Source organism: Protomyctophum bolini, assembly GCF_963924005.1.
Source record: "Protomyctophum bolini genome assembly, chromosome: 16".
NCBI lineage: Eukaryota > Metazoa > Chordata > Actinopteri > Myctophiformes > Myctophidae > Protomyctophum > Protomyctophum bolini.
Genome location: NC_137877.1, coordinates 40,374,417 through 40,397,858, shown reverse-complemented (window position 1 = coordinate 40,397,858; position 23,442 = coordinate 40,374,417). Strand labels below are relative to the sequence as shown.

The 23,442-nt window shown below is 42.6% G+C and overlaps 1 protein-coding gene across 2 annotated transcripts; it reads left to right on the top strand.

The window, feature by feature from the left end:
* The first annotated feature begins 786 nt into the window (after positions 1 to 786).
* LOC308330712 (C-C chemokine receptor type 5-like) lies at positions 787 to 22,622 on the top strand. 2 transcript variants are annotated; one of them, XM_080785689.1, is made up of 6 exons: positions 787 to 906; positions 4,547 to 4,882; positions 17,115 to 17,476; positions 18,322 to 18,608; positions 19,377 to 19,502; positions 20,621 to 22,622. In XM_080785689.1, the coding sequence occupies exons 3-6, from the start codon at positions 17,137 to 17,139 to the stop codon at positions 20,993 to 20,995; spliced, it is 1,128 nt and encodes a 375-aa protein (XP_080641815.1). In that variant the 5' UTR covers positions 787 to 906; positions 4,547 to 4,882; positions 17,115 to 17,136; the 3' UTR covers positions 20,996 to 22,622. The 2 variants fall into 2 exon arrangements, with proteins under 2 accessions (XP_080641815.1, XP_080641814.1); XM_080785688.1 differs by having other exon boundaries at positions 4,547 to 4,975.
* Positions 22,623 to 23,442: the final 820 nt, after the last annotated feature.

Below are 23,442 nucleotides of genomic sequence, written 5' to 3'. Positions count from 1 at the left end.
GATCTACAAGCTCTCAATGCGTCGCATTGCGACGCATTGAGAGCTTGTAGATCTGCTATTTTCAAATAATTTGCATACATTTTCATACACTTGAAAACCTTGAAATGGAACATTCTGCTCACTGAGTAATTGTACTTTATACATGTTGATGAATGAGTACTTTTGGTATAGGCATTTTGAATTCTGGACTTTTACAGTTACAGTGTTGATACTGTTGTTATAATAGTAAACACACACACACACACACACACACACACACACACACACACACACACACACACACACACACACACACACACACAGACAGACAGACAGACAGACAGACAGACAGACAGACAGACAGACAGACAGACAGACAGACAGACAGACAGACAGACAGACACACACACACACACACACACACACACACATATATTATATATAAGCCTAGTAAATCAGTGTAATTCATAACTGAATAAAATCTACAGACTTGTTGGGTCTTGATCAAAACAAGAACATTTTAACATATAATGATGTGTAAAACAGAAAAAAAGTCTCTCTCTCTCTCTCTCTCTCTCTCTCTGTGCTTCCTGGGAGGGGCGTGGCTATTTAGGTACTTTATTTGTTGCCCCGCCCCCTTTATTTACACTGACACACTCCAAACACTGAACAGACGGATGGAGCACTGTTACAAGCGGTGTGTGTGTGTTTGTTACAAGCTCAGCTGTTTTGTTATGGTAAAAACTTTAAAAGAGTAAATCAACACGTCTTGGACATCGACTAGAGCCTATAGTAGAGTCATTCAGTGTTTTACTAGGACGGTGAAAAGAAGCTTCCAGCCTTCTAAGTTCTAAACAAAGATTGTGTGCAAACAGATCGAGGCATCCGCATCCATCCTTCCTTCCATGATCCGACCATCAAACTTAGGTGAGGTGTTAGCTTAGCTGCTCTGCTTTGCATGACAGGAATTGATTGAACTAAGTGATTTCACTGCGCTGATACTAAATGAGTCAGGATGAATTAAGCGTTGCTGTTTTGTGTGATGTGATATGGAGTTAATATTGTTGTAGGCTATTGAATTATTTTGAGCTCTGTTTGATTGTGAGGCTGAGATGGAGGCCTAGACTCAGTAGTTTAAGTAACTAAGTGCTTTTCTTTTTTCTTATTTTTTTTACTATTTTGGAGTAGGCCTACTTATTTCTAGGTATTTGGTAGCCCCTCTCGGAACCCCCTGGGTCAGCCCAATCCGAACCGAACCGGGCTGACCCGTAGGGTTCCTGGTCACGCTAAGATTTTTCAATGCGATTGTTGGGACGCGGATATACACAAACTCATCGTTTAGTCCATCGGCGCGGAATTAGGACGCTTTTTATTGTGTTTGTTTACGGATGTGCGAACTATAAGTACCTTACATACCTCTGATAAAATCTCCTGTGTCGCGGAAGCCGTTAAGTATTTTTAATCCATGTTTGATTAAAAATGTCGCTTTGATTTCTTCTTGTTTATTTACCGTTTATTGTACCGCCTCTCGATGTGCGGTTGGCTTTGCGGGCTATGTCCCTGCCTCTGATCTGCTCCGTCATAGCTGTAGCACCACTAGCTAGCCAGATAGGCGGTACAATGAGGTGTCAATAAACAAGGTAGGAAGAAGCGACATTTTTAATCAATCATGGATTAAAAATACTTAACGGCTTCCGCGACACAGGAGATGTGTCGGTATGGTATGTAAGGTACTTATAGTTCGCACATTCGTAAGTCAATACATGAATAACCATGGTAAAAGCGCGCAGAAGTCCGTCTCATGGCGTGTTTACATTGTATTTGTTTGTGCGTAACTGGCGACAGCCCCACGTGAAGCAGGACCCAATGCAGTAAAGTCATAAAAGTGTCAGAAACTTTACTACATTCGGGTTCTGCTTGCGGGGCTAGGTATTTGGATGGATGTGTTAATTGTGAGCTTGTAGATCTGCTATTTTTTTTAGGATTTGTATACTTTTTTTTTGTTTTCCTTGGGTCCCCATTTGATTAGCTTAAGGTGTAATATTGTACACACGCACACACACACACACACACACACACACACACACACACACACACACACACACACACACACACACACACACACACACATACATTTAACATCTTTATTTGTATTAACATTTTACAAGAAATTTCTTGAACACAAACAATAGTGCATGCGCAAACTTGAGAAAACTCTACAACAAGTGCTTCAGGATACAGATCACGGGTACAGAAAGCATCGCCTTCTCCATATATGGCGACTGCCAATTATTGCAGACACTGAACAGAATTTCGCTGATGCCTTAGCTCTCGGCTTGGGCTAGCCCCACAAGTCAGAACCCAATGGTACTGAAGTTTCGGACATTTTTGAGACCCATATACCATGGGGTCCTATTCCACCTCCACCCTGACACCGGGTACGCGAACATAAATAAACATAAATACCGTCGGTTACGTCGTTTCTGTGCCGTTTGAGGGCTTCTGTTCGTTTGAGTGATTCTGTTTCTGAGAGCTATAACATACAAGGAATACCGCTTTGTTTGGTCGCTTTGATTCTTCTCTTCCTTCCTTGTTTATTGACACCTCATTGTGCCGCCTATCTGGCTAGCTAGTGGCTATAGCTATGACAGAGCAGATCAGAGGCAGGAACGTAGGGACGCAAAAGCCAACCCCGCAACGGGAGGCGGTGCAATAAACGGTAAATAAACAAGGAAGGAAGAGAGGAATCAAAGCTTCCAAATCGGTCAAACACAGATTAAAAATACTTAACGGCTTCCGCAGCACAGGAAAATTCGCAGCAGTAAACTAGAGTTCACATAAACGGAATAACTCAAACGAACAGAAGCCCTCAAACGGCGCAGACACGACGTATCCGATGGCATTTATGTCTGCGTTATGTCTAACATTTACATACGAAAACACAGTTACGCACAGGGACCCCACGGGTAGCCCGGTTCGGCACGAATCGATTGGGCTGACCCACGGGGTTCCGAGAGGGGCTAGCCTTGGGCATGCCTGCAATCTGCAGGCCCCTCACGACTGATTTGTGGACATTACCGAGGCTTCCAAATATGAACACAAGTTGTTTACATCTGTAGCCAAGCTGTATAATAGCATCCTTAAGACGCTGGTACTTAAGCACCGTGGTAAGGAATGCCTCTTCCAGACTGTGGTCAAATGTACATGCCACTTCCAAAATGGTCACTTCTCTACTGTCCTCATCAACAACAACAATATCTGGTGTATTAGCTGTGACATCTGAAAAGGCATCATTTTCATTATTGTGCATGAACATGGCAGTTGAAACACGTGAGTGCTTATACACATTTTGGCAGATGATGAAACATATGAACTTATGTCCTTAGCTAATAGGTCAACAATTCTGTTGTGCCTAGCAATGTACATTCCCTTATATACATAGCAGCCATTAATAATATGTGACAGTGTTTCTGTAACTGGAGTGTGGTCACACACACACACACACACACACACACACACACACACACACACACACACACACACACACTACAAGCTCACATTGTAAAGTATCCGATCTACAAGCTCACATGGGAAAACGTGTAACAGGACATTCTGTCCTAGTTTCTACTTTTGGTACATTTTTGGTACATTTTTTAAAACAATACTTTTGCTTAACCCCTTTATTGCCCTTGACCATCAAGGGGTTAAGTACATTTTAAATTCTCGACTTTCACAGCAACAGAGTATTTCTTTACAGCAGTATTGATACTTAAGTCAGGAATGTGAGCACTTATTCCAACACTGCGTATAAATACTTTTAAATAGTATTTATCGTTGCTGTTTTTTTTTGTATTGAGCTACAGCGTATAGCAGTGGCAATACCTCACACTGCGAGGTATTGTGAGCTTGTAGATCAGCTATTTTCAAAGAAACCTTTCCGAGGTCATTGACACTTTGGCTAATGTTTGACCATTTTTTAGTATAGTTCAGTGGTTCTCAACCAGTGGTCCGGGGACCACCAGTGGTCCTTGAAGGGGTTTTCCAGGTGGTCCGCAGCTAAATTGAGAGCCCGGTAACCAAATGGGCCCTTTCAGTTCTTTAACTCTTGAGAGTTAAATTATTATTGTTAAACCTCTGAGTTACTTAATTCAAGTAAGTAGTCCACACAATTAGAACATTTTTGAAGAATTGTTATTTTGATTGTTATATCTGTTATATCTGTCCTAATTACAGCATAGATTGTGGACAAAAACCAAACCATCTTTAGTTTTGGGTCTGAGAGACTAAACCTCATCAAATGGTGGTTCGTGGCTCAAATGCAGAACAAATAGTGGGCCCTGGTATCAAAATGGTTGAAAACCACTGGTATAGTTGGTTACTTTATTAGTTTATTTTTTATTTGTCATTTTAGAAATATTTTCTTAAAAGTCCTTCTATAGAGCGTGGCATTAGCGTGGCATTGTTTCCTGGTTCCTCGGAAATAATTCCCCCTTCATTTTCCCCATAGAGACGTTTAAAAAAGTATTTATTTAAAGCTTACTGGTTTCATTTTTTATTTATTTTTAAGGAAAACGATGCCTGGAAAGGAGTCTGAGGGGAGGTGGTTCGGGCATCTGGTTAGGATGCCTCTCGGACGTCTCCCTAGGGAGGTCCTCGATGCACGTCACACTGGGAGGAGACCCCGGGGCAGAGCAAGGCGCAGTTGGAGGAAACTCATCGACTCACTGGCCACTAGTCTCGGAATCCCCCCCAGGAGTAAGTCACTAATGTTGCTCTGGAGAGGGAAGTCTGGAGCACTCTGGTGGAGCTGTTGCCCCCGCGACCCGACTACGGATAAGCGGTTGAAGATGGATGGATGATGCCTGGTACCCTTGATGTGTGGAATCGTCCTCTGAACGTCGGGGTAGGTTCGAGGGTCTCCTCGCCCGGACAACGATAGTGGTACCTATCTTGTCTGGAATCCCCAAATGTACCTCTGAAGCCTGGGTACATAGAGGTACATTAGGCCAGTCACAATTATGTACTTTTGCTTTGAAATACATTGTCGCTCGAATAAATGATTAATTTACGATTTAATTCCATCGTACTAACGCTATGAATAAAAATTATTCTGGCTCATGACAAAATAACAAAAAGTAACAGATCTACGAGATCAAACCGGTTTTTGAGCTCCTAGATCTGCTACTTCCACTACTTTCCAACATGGAAACAATTATGACGATTATGACTTACAATTATGAGTCATCATTGTATTATGACTATTATCCCCAAAGTATTGGATCGGTGTGTGCGTGTTTGTGTGTGTGTGTGCGAGTGTGTGTTGAAGCAGTGTGTTTTTGATTGGCCCGACGCTGAGTCTACGAGTATGTTGAAATGGGGGGGGCCAGACGTAGAATCTACGTAAAATCTACCCCCATAATCATATGTTGTTGAGGAGATGGCCAAATGTTTCGCTTGTCTGTTGTTGTTTCCTTCCCGCCAGGTTGGCCAAATGTTGTCATTTCTGTTTAATTAACCTCTTTTGTAGTACTTTTCAGGTGGCAAACATTGAATCTCTTCTAATTTATGAGATATGAATGAATGCAGGTCCATAGTACCGTGTAAAACTAAATAGCTTTTAGGACATTGTAGTGGTGTGGCTGTAAATGGAAGGGCGTTCGTGGGTGCGTGCGTGAGTTTCATTTAATGAAACAATTGACGAATTTAATTTCTTCAAGACAATACGAATATAATTTCATTTCTTCAAGAGAATCTACAATTTTAATTTATTGCCTGAAGAACAAGATCACATTTTGAATCCAACAAGCGCCTGTACGGGGCATTTATTACCAAGTGTATCGGAGAAGATGGCAGTAAGGAGTATGAGACTAGCTGGCACCGACACCAAGAACTCCTGGACAAAAAGCTTACAGTACTGTGGGAACCAACACACGGGCATCGATCAAGAGGACGTCCCACACCTACCTATGTGGACGTTCTAAAGAAAGATGCTGGTGCAGAAAGCACAAATGCCCAAACCCCCGATCGTTGATAAGGGCTCATTCGAGCTTGTATATCTGCTATTTTTTAACTTTTTTTGCTTTCTTTTTTTTTATTCTTTTTTTTATCCCACCATTTTGTAACCCATTTTATGTGTCAATCATCTAATGTGATCCTGTGCTCTACACACCCTCCACCAACCTTGTCCCCCATATATGCTCCTTTACACCTGACAGGGGGGGGGTTTCCCTGGTTGGACGTAGCGCGTGGAAGGAACACATTATTCCAACCAGTTCCTTTCCCCCTCCATCAGGCGTGCTTTCTTTTTTTTAATTAAACTTCTTTCTTAGTTTTTTACACATTTGCATGCCAGGGGTCCCTCCCTGGCATGCAACATTTCCGGGCTCCTTGACATGAAAAAGTACTGATTTAGAATCGGCCTCAGGTCTTAATGGGTTAAGCAGCAATTAGTCTCTCACAGCCAGAGACCTATTCCACAATCTCTGAATGCTAGAGTGTCTTTAGCTAAGAATTAAAATGTAAATTCTAAAACGGTTAGTCCTATTACTTGATTCTGATTGGCTGGATTAGACTATGTAGTAAATCTCATGATAAACCCACACCTTCAATCACTTCTCAGCTGCGTTACATTGATCTCGCAGCTCTGCAGCTGAACTGGGGAAGGGGATCACTTGATTGCCTTACAAACCCATGCCATGCGGGCGTCTATAAGCACCGGCCGCGCTCATATGACTGTGAATGTGTGGCTCCAGGGCGGCCTCGTAAAGACAGCAAGCGCCTCCTATTCCCCTGTCACAGAGACTGGCCGAGTACAAACCAAGGTTAATTAAATAAGGTTAGGAATCGAAGACCGTACGGTGGACTCCATGTTGCTCCCTGGAAGGAAAGAAACATGTGCAATGGGCCTATATGCAGCCAACACTTCCGCGTTCAGCTTCCTTGGTCTCAACTGTGCATGTTTCTTTCCTTCCAGGGAGCAACATGGAGTCCACCGTACGGTCTTCGCTTCCTGTCCTTGGTCAAAACTAGGAAGTGTGGCTCGCTCTGGTGCGCGTAAAGTGTAGCTACTTTTGAGAATTAGGAATAGTTTTATGAGGTTAATATTGCTATATATGTTTAACGGTTTTGGAAAAGCAATGAACCACGCGAGATTATAATGTCTGAGAGGGTCGGAGACACTCGACACGCCTCTCAGCCATTATAAAATGCACGATAACCTGAGACCTCTTGTGGTTTATTGCTTTATTAGGGTGGTTTCTTGAACCTGTAGATGAGTCGAGGGGTAACAGACACTGGTACGGCACTCCTGGTGCAATAGGACCTGTAGATTAGTCGAGGGGTAACAGACACTGGTACGGCACTCCTGGTGCACTAGGACGGGGTTTGATTCCCTGCGGTGTGGCCTCCCCGACTGCCTTCACAGGTTAACACATTTAGACCTGAGGACGATTCTACAAAATGTCGAAAGTTTTCTGAAAAACCTCTATATCGGTGGTTCTCTAGTTGTCAGTGCTGTTGCTTATTTGGGATTGTTTCTAATGTGCTGTTGCTTATTTCGGCTTGTTTATTAAAAAAACGTAGTTGATTGATTGATTTAAGAGCGGCCCTCACTTCACATGGGTGTGATTGTTTGTCCAACTTTAATTTAAATTTAAGCATTTATTATATACAATGTATGGACAGTGTTGAGTGTTTACACTGATGCCAAAGGTGAGGACGCAAATTGTGTTTGGCCCGGATGAGATGATGTATACGATGATGAGAGTGCCGCTCACTTCACACGGGTGTGATTGTTGAGGGGCGATTAAAACTGTTTTATCAGGGGCGCTAGCCCCTTTTCAAACAGCTTTTGTCCTCGCACGAACAGAGAAATGACGTCAGAATTCCGCTGAATATGACGTAAACTAAACATCAAAACATTAAACGCCATTGACATTGAAGGGAAAATTGTACGTCGTATGTAAACGAGAAAATCAGCCAACCAATCACAGGCAACAACAGGCATTCTGATTGGCCGATATGAGATGACGTATGATGGTAAGGGCTGATAATTCCGCTAAATGTGACGTAAATTAAACATCAAAACATTAAACGCCATTGACATTAAAGGGAAAACGTACGTCATAATGTAAACTAGCAAATCGGCTAACCAATCCCATTGGTTGGTGGGAGCGCTCGGCCAATAAGGGACCACCTTATGCAGCAATGTCAAATGTCCGCTAACATAAATTGATGTATACGATGACAAGAGCGCCCCCTTTTTTAAGTGGTGCAACCACTTCTACAACCAGCTTGCAATGTCCGTGTACCTGTTTGTTTGTCTGTTTGTGTACGTCAATGAGCACGAGTATGTGACTTATTCATAGCAGTAGGGGGCGCCAGAAACAGAGAGAGGGGTAGTGCTGTGTCTCTGAGAGAGAAAGAGAGAGAGAGAGAGAGAGAGAGAGAGAGAGAGGGAGAGAGGGGAGTTGCACCACTTGGTTCACACAGGTGTGATTTTTAATCCAAAATGAGTTAACGTTTTTTGGGGGCGGGAACCCAAAATGGTTTATAATTTAGCTATTGGAAAAATAGCAGATCTACAAGCTCATAGCACGCCACCGAGCTTGTGAGTCTGCTATTTTTTGAAAAATCGGATTTAGAAGATTTCTTTTTTAATTTAAGGTCAGGCCTAAATGGGCCTTAACCCATTCTGAACGGGAACCCCTTTTGGTGTTAGCATCATGTTATGCTTTAGCTATTGAAAAATAGCAGATCTACAAGCTCATAGCGCGCCACCGAGTGGCGCGCTACGAGCTTGTAGGTCTGCTATTTTTGAAAAATCGAAGAACGACTGACATTTTTTTTTTAATCTGATCTCAGGTCAGAATGGGTTAATCAGACCAGTGTGTGTCCAGTGGAAACCTCGTATGAATCTGATCTCAGGTCAGAATGGGTTAACTAGCCAGAAGGAATCCAGCCGCACAACGGCTTCTGGCGTAATACTCCGTCTGATAAGCTTTATTATTGATGTCAAACCGGAACGCTGATTTCTATTTTTTTTTCTTCATTATTGTTTTGGCTTGGCCTTCTTTAGCGAACCTAGACCGGGTTTGCGCAAATTATCTACGGAGCTCACCAGGGTTTAGGTAAAACGTGCGCGTTGTTCGGGAAGTCTTTGCTGATTATCCGGTGATCTAGATGGAGACATTGGTGCTTTCTAGAGCAAGGATGGCTTCATTTTTAGCTCGCTAACATCGATGCTATTTATTAATACCTAGTATAATTCTACCATGTGATGTAACTTTGTATTTAAAGGGACACTTCACCCTTTTTGCAAAAAAATATATGTTAAAGGTAGAGTAAGTGATTTCACTCAAAAAACCTTAGGTTTCGTTTTTGGCTGTGGGACCTAAGCCTTCGTCCAATCAGGATAGAGAGTCAAAAACGAAACCTAAGGTTTTTTGACCCCCAGGGGTTAACTGGGGACAGGGAGGAACTCCTTATATGGTCAGCACACTCTATAGTAGAGAGGATTATCACAACAAAACAAAAAAATAAGTGATATTTGAATTAAGTGAAATCACTGACTCTCCCTTTAATGACGTTTAGAAGCTTTAGATCACTTTCCTGGGGGTATTTATGTGTGTAATATGTGGTTTTAGATATTTTAGATTGTAGCAGTGAGCCTGTTGTCTCTGATGTCATGGACACTGGTCTCACTACCTTCCTGGACTACAATTCCCATAATTCTTTGGTGCACTGCTCCTCCTTGTGGATAGGGGGGAGAGCTGTCTTACTAGAGACAACATGTAGTCCAGGAAGGAAGTGAGCCCAGTGTCCATGACATGAGAGACAACAGGCTCACTGCTACAATCTAAAATATCTAAAACCACATATTACACACATAAAGACCCCCAGGAAAGTGTTCTAAAGCTTCTAAACGTCATTAACATATATTTTTTTGCAAAAAGGGTGAAGTGTCCCTTTAATGTTAAAGAGCATTGTGTAGACTGTGCTACATCAAGTTGCTCTTTTGCTAAATTTTATTATTACTTAAGACCCAAACGATGTACACTTTTGTCTATTATAATTTAGTTTGGATTACATTGTTTTATCTTCTTTGTGTTTGACGTGTAGCCTAGTGCAAAGTGACACAAATAAATGTGATTGGGCTTTGCAAATGAGTGGCTGTTTATGTGAGTGAAGTTCATGTAACACATCCGACAAATATTACAACCGCAGTTGTGAACTATAGAAATGCACTCTGTCGAGGTGCCAACCTACTGCCGACCTCTATACGGCCTTACGATCAGTAAGGACCCTTTGCTAAATGCATATGGGTCATCACTCATGTACAGTATTACCGTTTGTGTACTTTTTTAAAGTACTTCACAGTGCTATGTTACGATCAAAGGCTGATTCAAAGGATACATGGGAAACAAGATACATAGAACAAGAAAACTACAGTTTGTCTCAGTAATTTGGACAGTATTATAGCACTTGGAACAAACATTCACTGCAAGCAACTGAGGAATGACCACTGGTTGGAATAAAGGACGTGGTAACGTTCTGTTTGTTTTGTGTAGCTCAGTTAATTTGTCACATCGTGTGTGTGTGTGTGTGTGTGTGTGTGTGTGTGTGTGTGTGTGTGTGTGTGTGTGTGTGTCACACAATTCTTCTTGAATCTTGCGACATTGCAATATGGCATTACTTTTGTTGACATGGCGTTGAAACAAAAACAAGAGGCCTCACCAAGTCATGAGTGAGTCATGTGTGTCATACGAAGCTTTGAAGGACATTCATTGTAAAAATCGTACCACATGTAGACTATACTAATATATATATATATATATAGCAAACTGTTGGAAGGCTATACTCAATATGGGCTACATCCACTATGTAGGTCAGGTGTTCCCCAATACATTTTCCTCAAGGGCCATATTTTGACTAGGGTACCAGGCTGGGGGCCGAGTCCGCAACTCCGCACCTTAGAGTATATATACAATAGAGAAGACACCCAAGTTCTCCTCCCGTCCACTTGCATTGAGTTGCTCAGAAGCGCATGAGGCGAATCCACTCCTCCTTCCGGTTTAGGAGCAGTGTGCATTCTGGATGGATTGTCCTCAAACACATGAACGCGCGAGCGACCGGCAGAGTGGACGGAGCCTAGTGTGCGTTCATGTGTTTGAGGACCAAACGTTACCAAACTGCAATACCTTCTTCGGCCACTATGTCCATTGCGCTTCAGGATTTCCTCTGGGTGTCTTCTCTATTGTATAATAACTCTATGCTCCGCACGTGCGAGGTCGAGGTCTTGCCCTGAAATTTGAAAAGGATGCCCAGTTTGACATGCATAGGCTACTGACCCCCATTTATAATCAGGGTAGGTTGACCTACCCTGATTTAGGTCAACCCAAGCTCTGCCGCAACTTTGTGGTGAGCATGGGCGTTGCCCACAACATGTTGTTTGTGGGTAATGTAGAACAATTGGCCATGTTTTTGACAATTTACCTATAAGCCCCTCCCCTGCAAACTGCCAATCACAGCTAAGCATAGCATGGGTTAGACAAACCTCTCCACCAATGGTTTTCCTATATGATAAAACATTGTTTAAAAAAAAACACACGTATTTTTCCAGTGCATAATACTTGTGAACGGATTTGGAAGAGATTTTGAAGGTCTGGTTCCAAAAATGAACCAGTATTTAACCCATTCTGACCTGAGATCAGATTCATACAAGGTTTCCACTGGACACACACTGGTCTGATTATAACCCATTCTGACCTGAGATCAGATTCTAAAAATGTCAGTCGTTCTTCGATTTTTCAAAAATAGCAGACCTACAAGCTCATAGCGCGCCACTCGGTGGCGCGCTATGAGCTTGTAGATCTGCTATTTTTCAATAGCTAAAGCATAACATGTTGCTGACACCAAAATGGGTTCCCGGTCAGAATGGGTTAATGTGTAAAATGATATTTACATTAATTGGACTGAATGAGCCCGGGCTGGAAAGTGTCCCAAGTGGGAGAGGCCGGGTCTTATAGCTATTGGTGAATTATCCATTATTATACTAAGAGCCACAGATTTAAATCGTTTTTATGATTTATCTATTTTGGAGGAAAAAAAAAAAGGTAAAATATTTACCCCCTTTTTTGTTGCAAATCACATACAACGATGTCTATGTGATTTATTAATTATGAACAAAATAAGTTACACTACGATACCCAGACCGTAATTGAATTATCATTGATGTTTCAGTTTCTACTGTGGTACATTTTAAGGAGAGTAAAGCAGGAAAACATCCCAGTTTCAGAATACGATGCTGGATCCAAACAATGACTGAAGAAAAAAAGTGGAATGTCCGCACGCGATATAATTCTGCTCCCAGTCTTTTTTTTATTTCAACCTATACATATTTTAAGGAGAGTCTCAGAGAGATTTAGGCTAACTTGGAGAAGAAAGAAAGTGAAGCAGTTGATGAGGATCAACTGCCGCTTTACTTTCTCCTCCCAAGTTATCCTAAATCTCTCTCTCTCTCTGAGACGCTCCTTAACATTTACCACACGACTAAGACATATAATAATGGGAGTATAAACTGCTGATGTTGCCATATATGTTATGTTTATGTAAGTAAGGACCGTTTTAGATATTCTTTTCTTGTGTAATGTGTGTGTGTGTGTGTGTGTGCGCGCGCACTACTTTCGTTTCCTCTTTGTACCACCAGTGGTCTTGAGTAATGGACAGATCGACTCATGTCAAAACACCTCGGGTATTATGATTATACACAAAAAAAGTGTACAGAAAGTGTTAAAACTATGGTTTTATATGTGGCACACTCACCAGTTAAAACCCATTTTGACAGTTCTCCGAAAAAGCTATGTTTCTATGTCAGTGGTTCTTTGATTTTTCAAAAATAGCAGATCTACAAGCTCGTAGCGCGCCACTCGGTGGCGCGCTATGAGCTTGTAGATCTGCTATTTTTCAATAGCTAAAGCATAACATAATGCTAACACCAAAAGGGGTTACTTCTCACCCCAAAATGGGTTAATTATAACTATACCTGGTTTTCACCTGAGCACCATCCTCCTGAACCAGTTGCTCCGCCTCCTCCTATGAGATCATCCACATTCAAAGTCCCTCCTCATCCTCGTATAAAGGACTGCCCGTGGCTGTTCTCACTCAGTTGATTACAACATGCTCTGGAACAGTGGTTGTGTCAAACTGGGGGTCTGGGGGACCCGCGAGGGGGGTCCTCGAGAGAGTTCCAGGGAGGTCCACAGCAAAAATATAGTTCAGCATCAAAATCTGTGTAAGCAGTAGTATAACTATAGCAGATTTACTGTACGAGTGTGTTGCATTGCGACATGTTGTGATCTTGTAGATTTGCCATGTTCACTTTTTGTGTGCCACACACTTGTATGATGAAGCAAGGCGTTCATTTAAAGAGAGAAACATTTGCTTGCAGGTGTGTGCCAGTGACAGGTGTGTGCCAGTGACAGGTGTGTGCCAGCAGTGACGGGTGTGTGCCAGTGACAGGTGTGTGCCAGCAGTGACAGGTGTGTGCCAGCAGTGACAGGTGTGTGCCAGCAGTGACAGGTGTGTGCCAGCAGTGACAGGTGTGTGCCAGCAGTGACAGGTGTGTGCCAGTGACAGGTGTGTGCCAGCAGTGACAGGTGTGTGCCAGCAGTGACAGGTGTGTGCCAGCAGTGACAGGTGTGTGCCAGCAGTGACAGGTGTGTGCCAGCAGTGACAGGTGTGTGCCAGCAGTGACAGGTGTGTGACTGACACCTGATCATGGGTCCTGCAACTTTGACAAGTTGTGTTACCGTTGTGCAAATCTTGCCTATAAATATTAGGATATTTAGGATATTGACTGTGATTTTGGATATTGCTACTATTGTGATGCGAGTCTGACATAAGTGTTCTCTGAAAATATAAATATCGGACCGGGGAAATCGGCAGATACTCAAAATCAAATGTTTCAAAATCTGGACCTGGAGCAAGAAAACGTGATCGGGCACATCCCTAGAAATTATAGGCAGGTCTATGGACATTTAATGTTTGTTTAGAAAAGTACAGGCATGCACACACGCACAGAGAGAGGGAGGGAGAGAGAGAGGGGACTTTTGATTGATTGATTGAAATCTTTATTAACAGTTTGCAGAATTACAGTACATTTCAAGCACAAACTCAATACAAAGACTGTTAACTGTGAGTGGACGACCCAATTAAGCCTTACACTTGTTTACAACAGGGTCCACATTGTTCAATTCATCAAAACATTTAGAGACAAACAAATAGACACTTCTATGTAGTTAAAGAACAGAACAGGAATTCATCATATAGGAAGCGAAAAGGGAAAAAAATATATATACAGTGAGGGGAACAGGGGGATAAAAGAAAAGAAAACAAAAGACAGAGTGTAGGGTGCCTGCACACAACACCATGCGTTGATGCCATGTGTGCATATGTGCAGGCACCCAACACCACGTCCATACAAAAACATAGTACAATCCAGATAAACATTCAGCTTTTACAGAGGCCAGTTTCGAATTGCAGCCATCCGTAGGTGCCCTTTGAGAGCAGTTTTGAAGGAGCCAAGGGATTCACATGTCTTAATGACTGTTGGTAGGGCGTTCCACATTTTGGTCGCATAGGAGCGAAAAGAATTTAGTCCCTTGTTTGTGCCGAATCTGGGTTGTACATGGTTTGTTGCACTCCCTCTGGTGTTGTGGGTGTGGACTTCGTTTACATTAAGGAAGTATTTAGACAGGTACATGGGTATCTTGGTGGTGTATCTAATCTTGTAGACCAGACCCATTGCAAGATGCTGTACTCTGTCGTCGACCCTAAGCCATCCCAGCCTGTCAAAGTGGGCAGGGGTGAGGTGGGTTCGGGGGGTGAGGCCAAGTAGGAGCCTGACCAGTTTGTTTTGGGAGGTCTGGAGCCTTGTTTTAAGGGCCTTTGAGGTGCTGTGGTACCAGGAGGTGGATGCATAGTCAAAGAAACCTTGTACAAGGGCTCCTGTTAAGGTCTTCAAGGTGTTTTTGTCGACCAGTGAGGAGATCCTGTAGAGGAATCTTGTTCTTTGATTGACTTTTTTGATTACGTTGGTGGCCATCTTATCACCGGAAAGATTGGCCTCCAGGATGGAACCTAGGTAGGTAATTTGATCTGAGAGAGAGAGAGAGAGAGAGAGAGAGAGAGAGAGAGAGAGAGAGGGGGCACACACAGAGAGAGAGAGAGAGGGGAACCCAATAGTTCCTCTTTATCGATGACACATGTTTGACAGTAACACACTTTGCCACAGTCAGCACTACCACTTCACTACACTTTAGTAGTTGCTTTTGTCATCTAGTTGCTTTCGTCATCTTGTCGCTCAACACGGGTGAGTTTAACACAGGTTTATTATCGGTACACATTCTATTTAACCTTTTTATTGAAGGAAAATACATCTGCATAAGCTATCTTCAGTGACTAATGCATTTGTTTTGTGAGAAACTTTAGATTCATAATATTGTGGATTGAGTTAATTCAATTACGTTGATTTCCTTCATGCAAATTCATGGGGCTCAATTGGTTTTTAATATAGATTCATTCCAACAAATTATAGTACCAAATATAATGGGTAAGAAATAAAGTTATATCGCATGTTAACGGAAAGGCATTAATCAATTTAGGGCTGACGTCGAAAAAAAAAAAAAAGTATTCTGAAAGAATATATATTTAAAGATTTGTGCCACATTTTCACGATTTGTCAAAAATAGAAGACCTACAAGCTCGTAGCGTGCCGCTCGGTGGCGCGCTATGAGCTTGTAGATCTGCAATTTTTCCAATAGCTAAAGCATAACATAAAACATAATGCTTAGTTAAAACACCAAAAAAACAGAAGAATCACACAAAACGGCAACTATCGTTGATTTGATGCTGGTGTCTGATACTGGTAACATTGGAATACAGTGGAGTGGACACAGGCTCATGAGACAGCGATCATGAGATTATTTATTCATCGTGAAAAAGATAAAGTACAATCCAGTTAGACTGAGAAGCCAAAAAAAAAAAGTATAATGCAGAATAATTCATTGCCTTTCTTGAATCCTTTAAAAATAGTTCAGAGTTAAACATAGATCAGAAAATGTGATGAATGAGGATATTCTAATTCAGGACCATTTAGAGAAATGCTAACTATGACCAAAAAAATTGATTATTGGACGTAAACTAATTGTCTGTAGGATAAAACGTGAATTGTAGATATATCACTGGAATGGATCATTTTTAACCAATTCCTGATTCTCAATAACTTGGGAATAAATTCCGTCTGATTCCAATTCTCGACACTCATCCCCACAAAAAAAAAAAGTATCAATACAATCACACCCGTGTGAAGTGAGGGGCACTCTTATCATATTACAAGGATGAGGACATATCATCTTACGAGGACAAAACAAACATTAAACTCTGTTCATTGTCAATGGCATTTAATGTTTGTTTTGTCACTAAAACAAACATTAAATGCCATTGACAATGAACAGAGTTTAATGTTTCTTTTTTTAAATGTTTTTTTTTTTTAACTCTGTTCATTGTTAATGGCATTTAATGTTTGTGTTAGTGGCAAAACAAACATTAAACTCTGTCCATTGTCAATGGCGTTTTTAAGGAGGCGCTAGAGCCCCTCAAAAAGAACCACTAAAGTAATGTGACTTCATGCTTTGAAGTCTGATAATACACACTGAAGAAAAAAAAAAAAGGTTATATATTTTTTTAAATAATTATTAGAATATATTATGACGTCATGAACGTGGCTTCCAGATCCTTAACCCATTCTGAACGGGAACCCATTTTGGTGTTGGCATCACGTTATGCTTTAGCTATTGAAAAACAGCAGATCTTCAAGGTAGGTCTGCTATTTTTTGAAAAATCAAAGAACGACTGACATTTTTAGAATCTGATCTCGGGTCAGAATGGGTTCATCAGACCAGTGTGTGTCCAGCAGTGGAAACCTCGTGTGAATCTGATCTCAGGTCAGAATGGGTTAAGGCCGCCCCTGCCCAGTTGTCAAGCACGGTCATGTGACACTGTATTGAAGATGAAATGAGAATGAGGAACCATTTTGCCGTCTCTATTCTTCATTAAAGACGTCTCTCTCCCAACAGGTCGAACCATTATATCCAAGCCATGGAGGACGCGGACAGCTACAATGACTTCCTTAGTCTGTTCAACGACAGCTATGACGCCACGGATGACCCGAGCGCCGTGGTCGACAGGGTGGTGGTGCTCTGCTCCAAGTCCGACGTCAACCGCTTCGGCGCCACGTTCATCCCGTTCTTCTACTACGTCAACTTCCTCCTCAGCTCCGTCGGCAACGGGCTGGTTCTGCTCATCATCTACAAGTTCGAGAAGCTCCACACGGTGACCAACATCTTCCTCCTCAACTTGGTGGTCTCCAACCTCCTCTTCGCCTCCAGCCTTCCTTTCTGGGCCACCTACCATTCGTCCGAGTGGATCTTTGGCAGAGGTGGGTGCGGGAGTCGAACGAGTTTGGTTCTCCGAGGACTCCCAGGGAAGGGGCCCTTGAGATGGACTCCCAGGGAAGGGGCCCTTGAGATGGACTCCCAGGGAAGGGGCCCTTGAGATGGACTCCCAGGGAAGGGGCCCTTGAGATGGACTCCCAGGGAAGGGGCCCTTGAGATGGACTCCCAGGGAAGGGGCCCTTGAGATGGACTCCCAGGGAGGGGCCCTTGAGATGGACTCCCAGGGAAGGGGCCCTTGAGATGGACTCCCAGGGAGGGGCCCTTGAGATGGACTCCCAGGGAGGGGCCCTTGAGATGGGTTCCATCAGTTTTTTTTGTACCCTATTTATGTGGCTTAATTTGAAATTTGAAATTGATTCTTTTTTATATAGCAGATCCACCAGCAAAAGCTGAACCTGTTTATCTGCTATAAAAATCAAAAAAATCAAAAAAAAAAAAAGGTGATTGAATACATCTACACAAGTTGTGTGAAAGAATTTGTGCAAATGTGCAAATTCAGATGGGGGTTATACGTGTATTTCAATCACCAGCGAAATGGTTGAGTGTTTTCGATGATTCTATCATGGTCAAAATGGAGTTTGAATGGGTTTGTATATACGAAGGGGGCGGGGAAGCTAAATTGAATATAGAGTAACTTAAAAACTGACTGGGGTGTTCACATTAGCCTGAGTAGACGATACAATTACCTTTTTTTTAAAACTTACAGTACACTTACATTGTATTTCATCCATAAGTAATGTTTAAGTAAAATGCAACTATAGTTAGTTAGTTAGTTTAATGCAACTAAATGCATCTAATTCTTGACCCCTCTCTGTGGTCTTCGGTGCAGCACTCTGCAAGATGGTCAGCAGTGCCTACTTCATCGGCTACTACAGCTCCGTCCTCTTCCTCACCCTCATGACGTTTGACCGCTACCTGGCCGTGGTGCACGCCGTGGCCGCCTCCAGGAGCAGGAGGACCACCTACGCCGTGTGCGCGTCGGCGGGAGTCTGGTGCGTCAGCGTGCTGGCCAGCCTCAAAGAGCTGGTCTTCACGAACGTACGCCGCGACCAAGAACTGGGCCTCATTTGCGAGGAGACCGGATACGACGTGGAGGTCATGAACCACTGGCGCCAGGTGAGATATTCGGTGTTTTAGCCGTGACGTTGAGCGCCCCCCCCCCCCCCCCCCCCCCCTCCTGAAATACTTCCGGGTCCTACTTTTGTGTCGCTTTTGTGTCCCCCATAGAGCTATACTGTGACGATCCGTCGGACTAAATCTGAGACGGAAACAACCACGAAAGTCTCATTTTGCCGCTTTCCTCGCAAAACAACAAAGCTGCGCTGCTCTCCCATATCTGGCTGTGACAGGCCGCCTGCCCCATATGGAATACTATCGCCATTTTATTTTTATTGTGTCAACTAAATCCTCATTAATGCAAACTAGATTCGACATACTCAAGCCTGCACACATTATAAATATGCCCCCGAAATATTTTACAGAGCAAATGGATTTTTGTTGTCGTGGACACACAAAACATTAATAATTCTACTCGAGTTTGGAAGCATTAAGACCCATTTTAACTCTCAATGGCTTCCTTTCTGAAAAATAACGTCCAACACACTATAAACCTATAGAAGTTAGAAGTGGACGTTATGGAAAAGAATATGTCACAATATAGTTATTATATTGTTCAAGTTACTTAACCTAACACCTACAAGGTAACAACGGAGAAAAAGGAGTAACGGAACATTTAGACCAAACTACTTTTAATTTAACAACTAACAAACCGTTGTTCTACAAAAGATATAAATTAAGGTATAAAACTGCAAATCATAGAATGCACATTCACTGTATCACGATATATACGATATCTCTGAAAAGGCTCCTTTCTGCCCCCTACAGGTCAGCTATTATCAACAGTTCCTTGTCTTCTTCCTGCTGCCTTTCTTCATGTTGATGTTCTGCTACGCCAGCATCACTGTCCGCATCATCAACACGCGCATGAAGGAGAAGTGCCGCTCCATCAAGGTTTTATAGCATTATTATTGTCGTTAGCATTACGTTATGCTTTAGCTATGGAAAAATAGCCGATCTACAAGCTCATAGCGCGCGCTACGAACTTGTAGGTCTGCTATTTATTTTTAAATCGAAGAACCACTGACATAGAAACATAGCTTTTTCAGAAAACTGTCGGGATGTAGAAGAACATTTTTTGAATCTGATCTCCGGTCAAAATGGGTTAAAGGGGCTGGTTTAGTTATATGTCTGAGCGGTGCCTCCACTCCATTACGCAGCTATGTGTGTCCCTATATGTATACGTGTCCCTGTATCTGTATCTGCGCGAGCACAGAAAGCTGCAACGCGGAAACTATGTCATTTCTCAATCGTTTCGGTCGCGGGGAATTCGGCTCGGGCCGGAACAGGGCCGGGCCCCTGGGCCCCCCGCGCGGTAACTGTAATTTCTCAAAGATTTTTTCAAAAAATAATCAAAGTACAGTACAGAGCACAGTACAGTACAGTGACTATAACAATACATATAGTTGCACCGCTCAGTTCACACAGCTGTGATTTTTATTCTATTTTTTGGGGGATTTCTTTGTTTTAGTTTCGTTTTTGAGTCCTACTATAGCCACATAGGGCTTGTACAGTGCAGTGCAGTGCAGTACAGTACAGTACAGTACAGTACAGTACAGTACAGTACAGTACAGTACAGTACAGTACAGTACAGTACCACTCACTTTAGACTCGTCTGATATTTATTGCCTTTAGGGGTATGGGGTACTCAGTGGGGGAGATACAAAAAAGCTCAGAAAAATCCAGAGTGAAGACGTTTTCAGTCTTTACTGGCGCAGCTGAATTACTCTGGGATGACATATTGACAAAGACTAAAACTAAGGACATTTGTTTTAGACAGTTTTAGCTTGTTTTTGTAAACACTAACTGTTTCAGTTAGTCCTATTTTTTTTTTGTAAAGTCTCCATGAGCTTGTAGGTCTGCTATTTTTTTTAAATCAAAGAACGACTGACACAGAAACATATAGCTTTTTCAGAAAACTGTCAGGATGTCAGAAGACAAGTTTTAGAAGCTGATCTCAGGTCAGGATGGGTTAATAATTAAAAGCCGTGTGCTCCGTCCGTCCAATCCAGCTCATCTTCGTCATCGTCTTCACCTACTTTGCATGCTGGACGCCCTACAACACCGTCATCCTCCTGCAGGCCATCAGAATCTCTACCACCACCACCAACAACAACAACAACAACAGCAGCAGCGCCGAGTCGTGCTCCGCGTCGGACACGCTGGACTACTCCCTGTACGTGACGCGCAACGTGGCCTACCTCTACTGCTGCGTCAGCCCACTGTTCTACACCTTCGTGGGCAAGAAGTTCCAGAGCCACTTCAGGAGGCTGCTGGCCAAGAAGCTCCCCTGTCTGCGGAGACACGTCGTGGGCCTCCAGAGCAGCCAGAGCAGCAGGACCACCTCACAGAGAACAACAACACCCCACACTACCGCCGATTACTAGCTGGAGAGAGGACTCGAATGAGCGCGCGCGCGCAATGACGCAACGCACGCATGTACGCACGCACCCACCCACCCACGCACACACATACTTTCTTCGCATATTTAACTGTAAGCATAAAGCCAAATAATTTGCAGATTGACAAGGTGCGACACATTTGTGATCATCGATCTGACCTGTGGAAGCATGGACGAATCGTGGCTTGTGCCAAGTGCACATGGGGGGGGGCCCTGAGCCCACGGGGGGCCCTGAGCCCATGGGGGCCCCTGAGCCCATGGGGGCCCCTGAGCCCACGGGGGCCCCTGAGCCCATGTGGGCCCCTGAGCCCATGGGGGCCCCTGAGCCCACGGGGGCCCCTGAGCCCATGGGGGCCCAGGGCCGCCCTTGGATTCATAATGTCCCTTTAAAGTCACGCTTCCAACACGCTTTGAACTGAGCACATTGGACTTTCCGTTCCAGAGATAATGGACCAAAAACATATTGAAAACGGCCACTTTAGCTGGTTTTCTATATAGCCGTTTTCCTGGGCATTTGTCGCCTGCTTTTCTTTACTAACGCAGGCCCATTAATTTCAAAGTAAAAAAGTTCCAGCATGTGTCTCCACAGTATAAGCCGAATCATAAAAAGTGTGAGTGATTTGCCAAAAAAATTGCCATTGAGCCCCATTATATTATAATGTCTCAAATTTGAAAGCACTATATTTCTAAAACTATGAAACATTTCAAAGATTCCTTTTCAGGCAAACATGTCCTCCGTAAGATGTACCTAAATAGTTTTGAATGGGGTTTCTATAGGTATAAGTATGTAGGACTAGTAGCGTGCCAAAGTTTGTGCTATTGCCATTGAGAATGCATTGGGCGTTCAATAACTCGGAAACTACAAAATATTTAAAAACTCAAAGTTCCAGCATCAAAGATGGGACTTGAACCTGTGGCCTCCAGATTCCCATGCGGGCTCTTTACCCAGTGAGGCAATGTGCTGGTTGTGTATAAAAAGCCAAATGAATAATGACAGAAAAGCCAGAGGCTTGTTTCCATTGTGATTCATAAACATTCATACGTCTAGAGATAAACAACAGCACAACAAACTATAGACAAAGCTCCTGTTATGTTATTGTTTTGTACCAATGTTACTCAAAGGCAAAGGAAGACTGTGCTGTTTCAGGTAGCACATACTGTAGGTCAGTGAGTTAGCTCATTGCCTACATGATCTGGAGGTTGTGGGTTTAAACCCCACTCAAGTCTTTACTTTCAAGACCGATTTCTAGAAGAACAATTTGAAAACTAAAATAGCAGAATGAATTCACCGGTACCAATGGCGCAGTGGGCCAGTCAAACGGGACATCACTAGGATACCTTGACGGTTCAAACAACATGTTGGGTTTGTGAATAAACCATTGATGTGTGAGCATTAATTGTGTGATTATTTGATGTGACCAAATCTGCCATTGACCCCCATTATAAATGTGAAAGTACTATATTTCTAAAACCATGAAACATTTCAAAGATTCATTTTCAGGGAAACATGTCCACCGTAAGATTAACCTATATAGGTTTGAATGGGTTGAATGGGTTTAAGTATGTAGGACTAGTAGCATGCCAAAGTTTGTGCTATTGCCATTGAGAATGCATTGGGCGTTTAAAGGACAACCTTTTTTTTTTCCAACCACGGTTTATGTTTTAGGTTATTAGAGAAAGTAAAAGATGAGTGTTAATTTCTTTTCGTTTGCTGCTTTCTTTCGTTTTAGGGATTTTAGCTGTTTTTGACAGGGGGGCGGGGGCATTCGAGCATGGGGCTAAATATGTATTTTTTTTACACTATGATGGCGATTAATTTTTTTATTATTTACTATAGTCCTACTAATCCCCAAGAAATTACATCTGCCACAAAAGATCACAGGATCTACTGAATGTGAAGGTAGCCTACTGGGGGGAAGCCACATTGTGTGTCATAGGCTCAATATGTCGGTTTGACACATTCAGTAGATCTCGTGATCCTTTTTGGCCAGATGTAATTTCTTGGGGTCTAGTAGGACTATATTAAATAATCAAAAAATACATCGCTAGAAAATGTTGTAAAATAATTTAGCCCCATGCTCGAATGCCCCTGCCCCCCTATCAAAAACAGCTAAAATCCCTAAAACGAAAGAAAGCAGCAAATGAAACAATATTAACACTCATCTTTTACCTTCTCTAATAACATAAAACATGAACCTTGGTTGAAAAAAACTACAAAATACAAAACATTTCAAAGTAAAAGGTTCCAGCATGTGTCTCCACAGTAAGCTGATTAATAAAAAGTGTGGAGTTTCTAGGTGAAAGTGATTTTTTGACGTGCCAAAATCTGCCATTGAATTTGAGACCCATTATAAATGTATCAAATTTGAAAGCACTATTATGTCTAAAACTGGGACTAGTAGCATTCCAGCATCAAAGATGGGACTTGAACCT

Bases quoted from the DNA above. Each gene is read 5' to 3' on its own strand.
- LOC308330712 (XM_080785689.1), top strand. From the start codon at position 17,137: ATGGAGGACGCGGACAGCTACAATGACTTCCTTAGTCTGTTCAACGAC. The intron at 17,477-18,321 runs GTGGGTGCGGGA...TCTTCGGTGCAG, and splicing joins CGAGTGGATCTTTGGCAGAG to CACTCTGCAAGATGGTCAGC. The intron at 18,609-19,376 runs GTGAGATATTCG...TGCCCCCTACAG, and splicing joins TCATGAACCACTGGCGCCAG to GTCAGCTATTATCAACAGTT.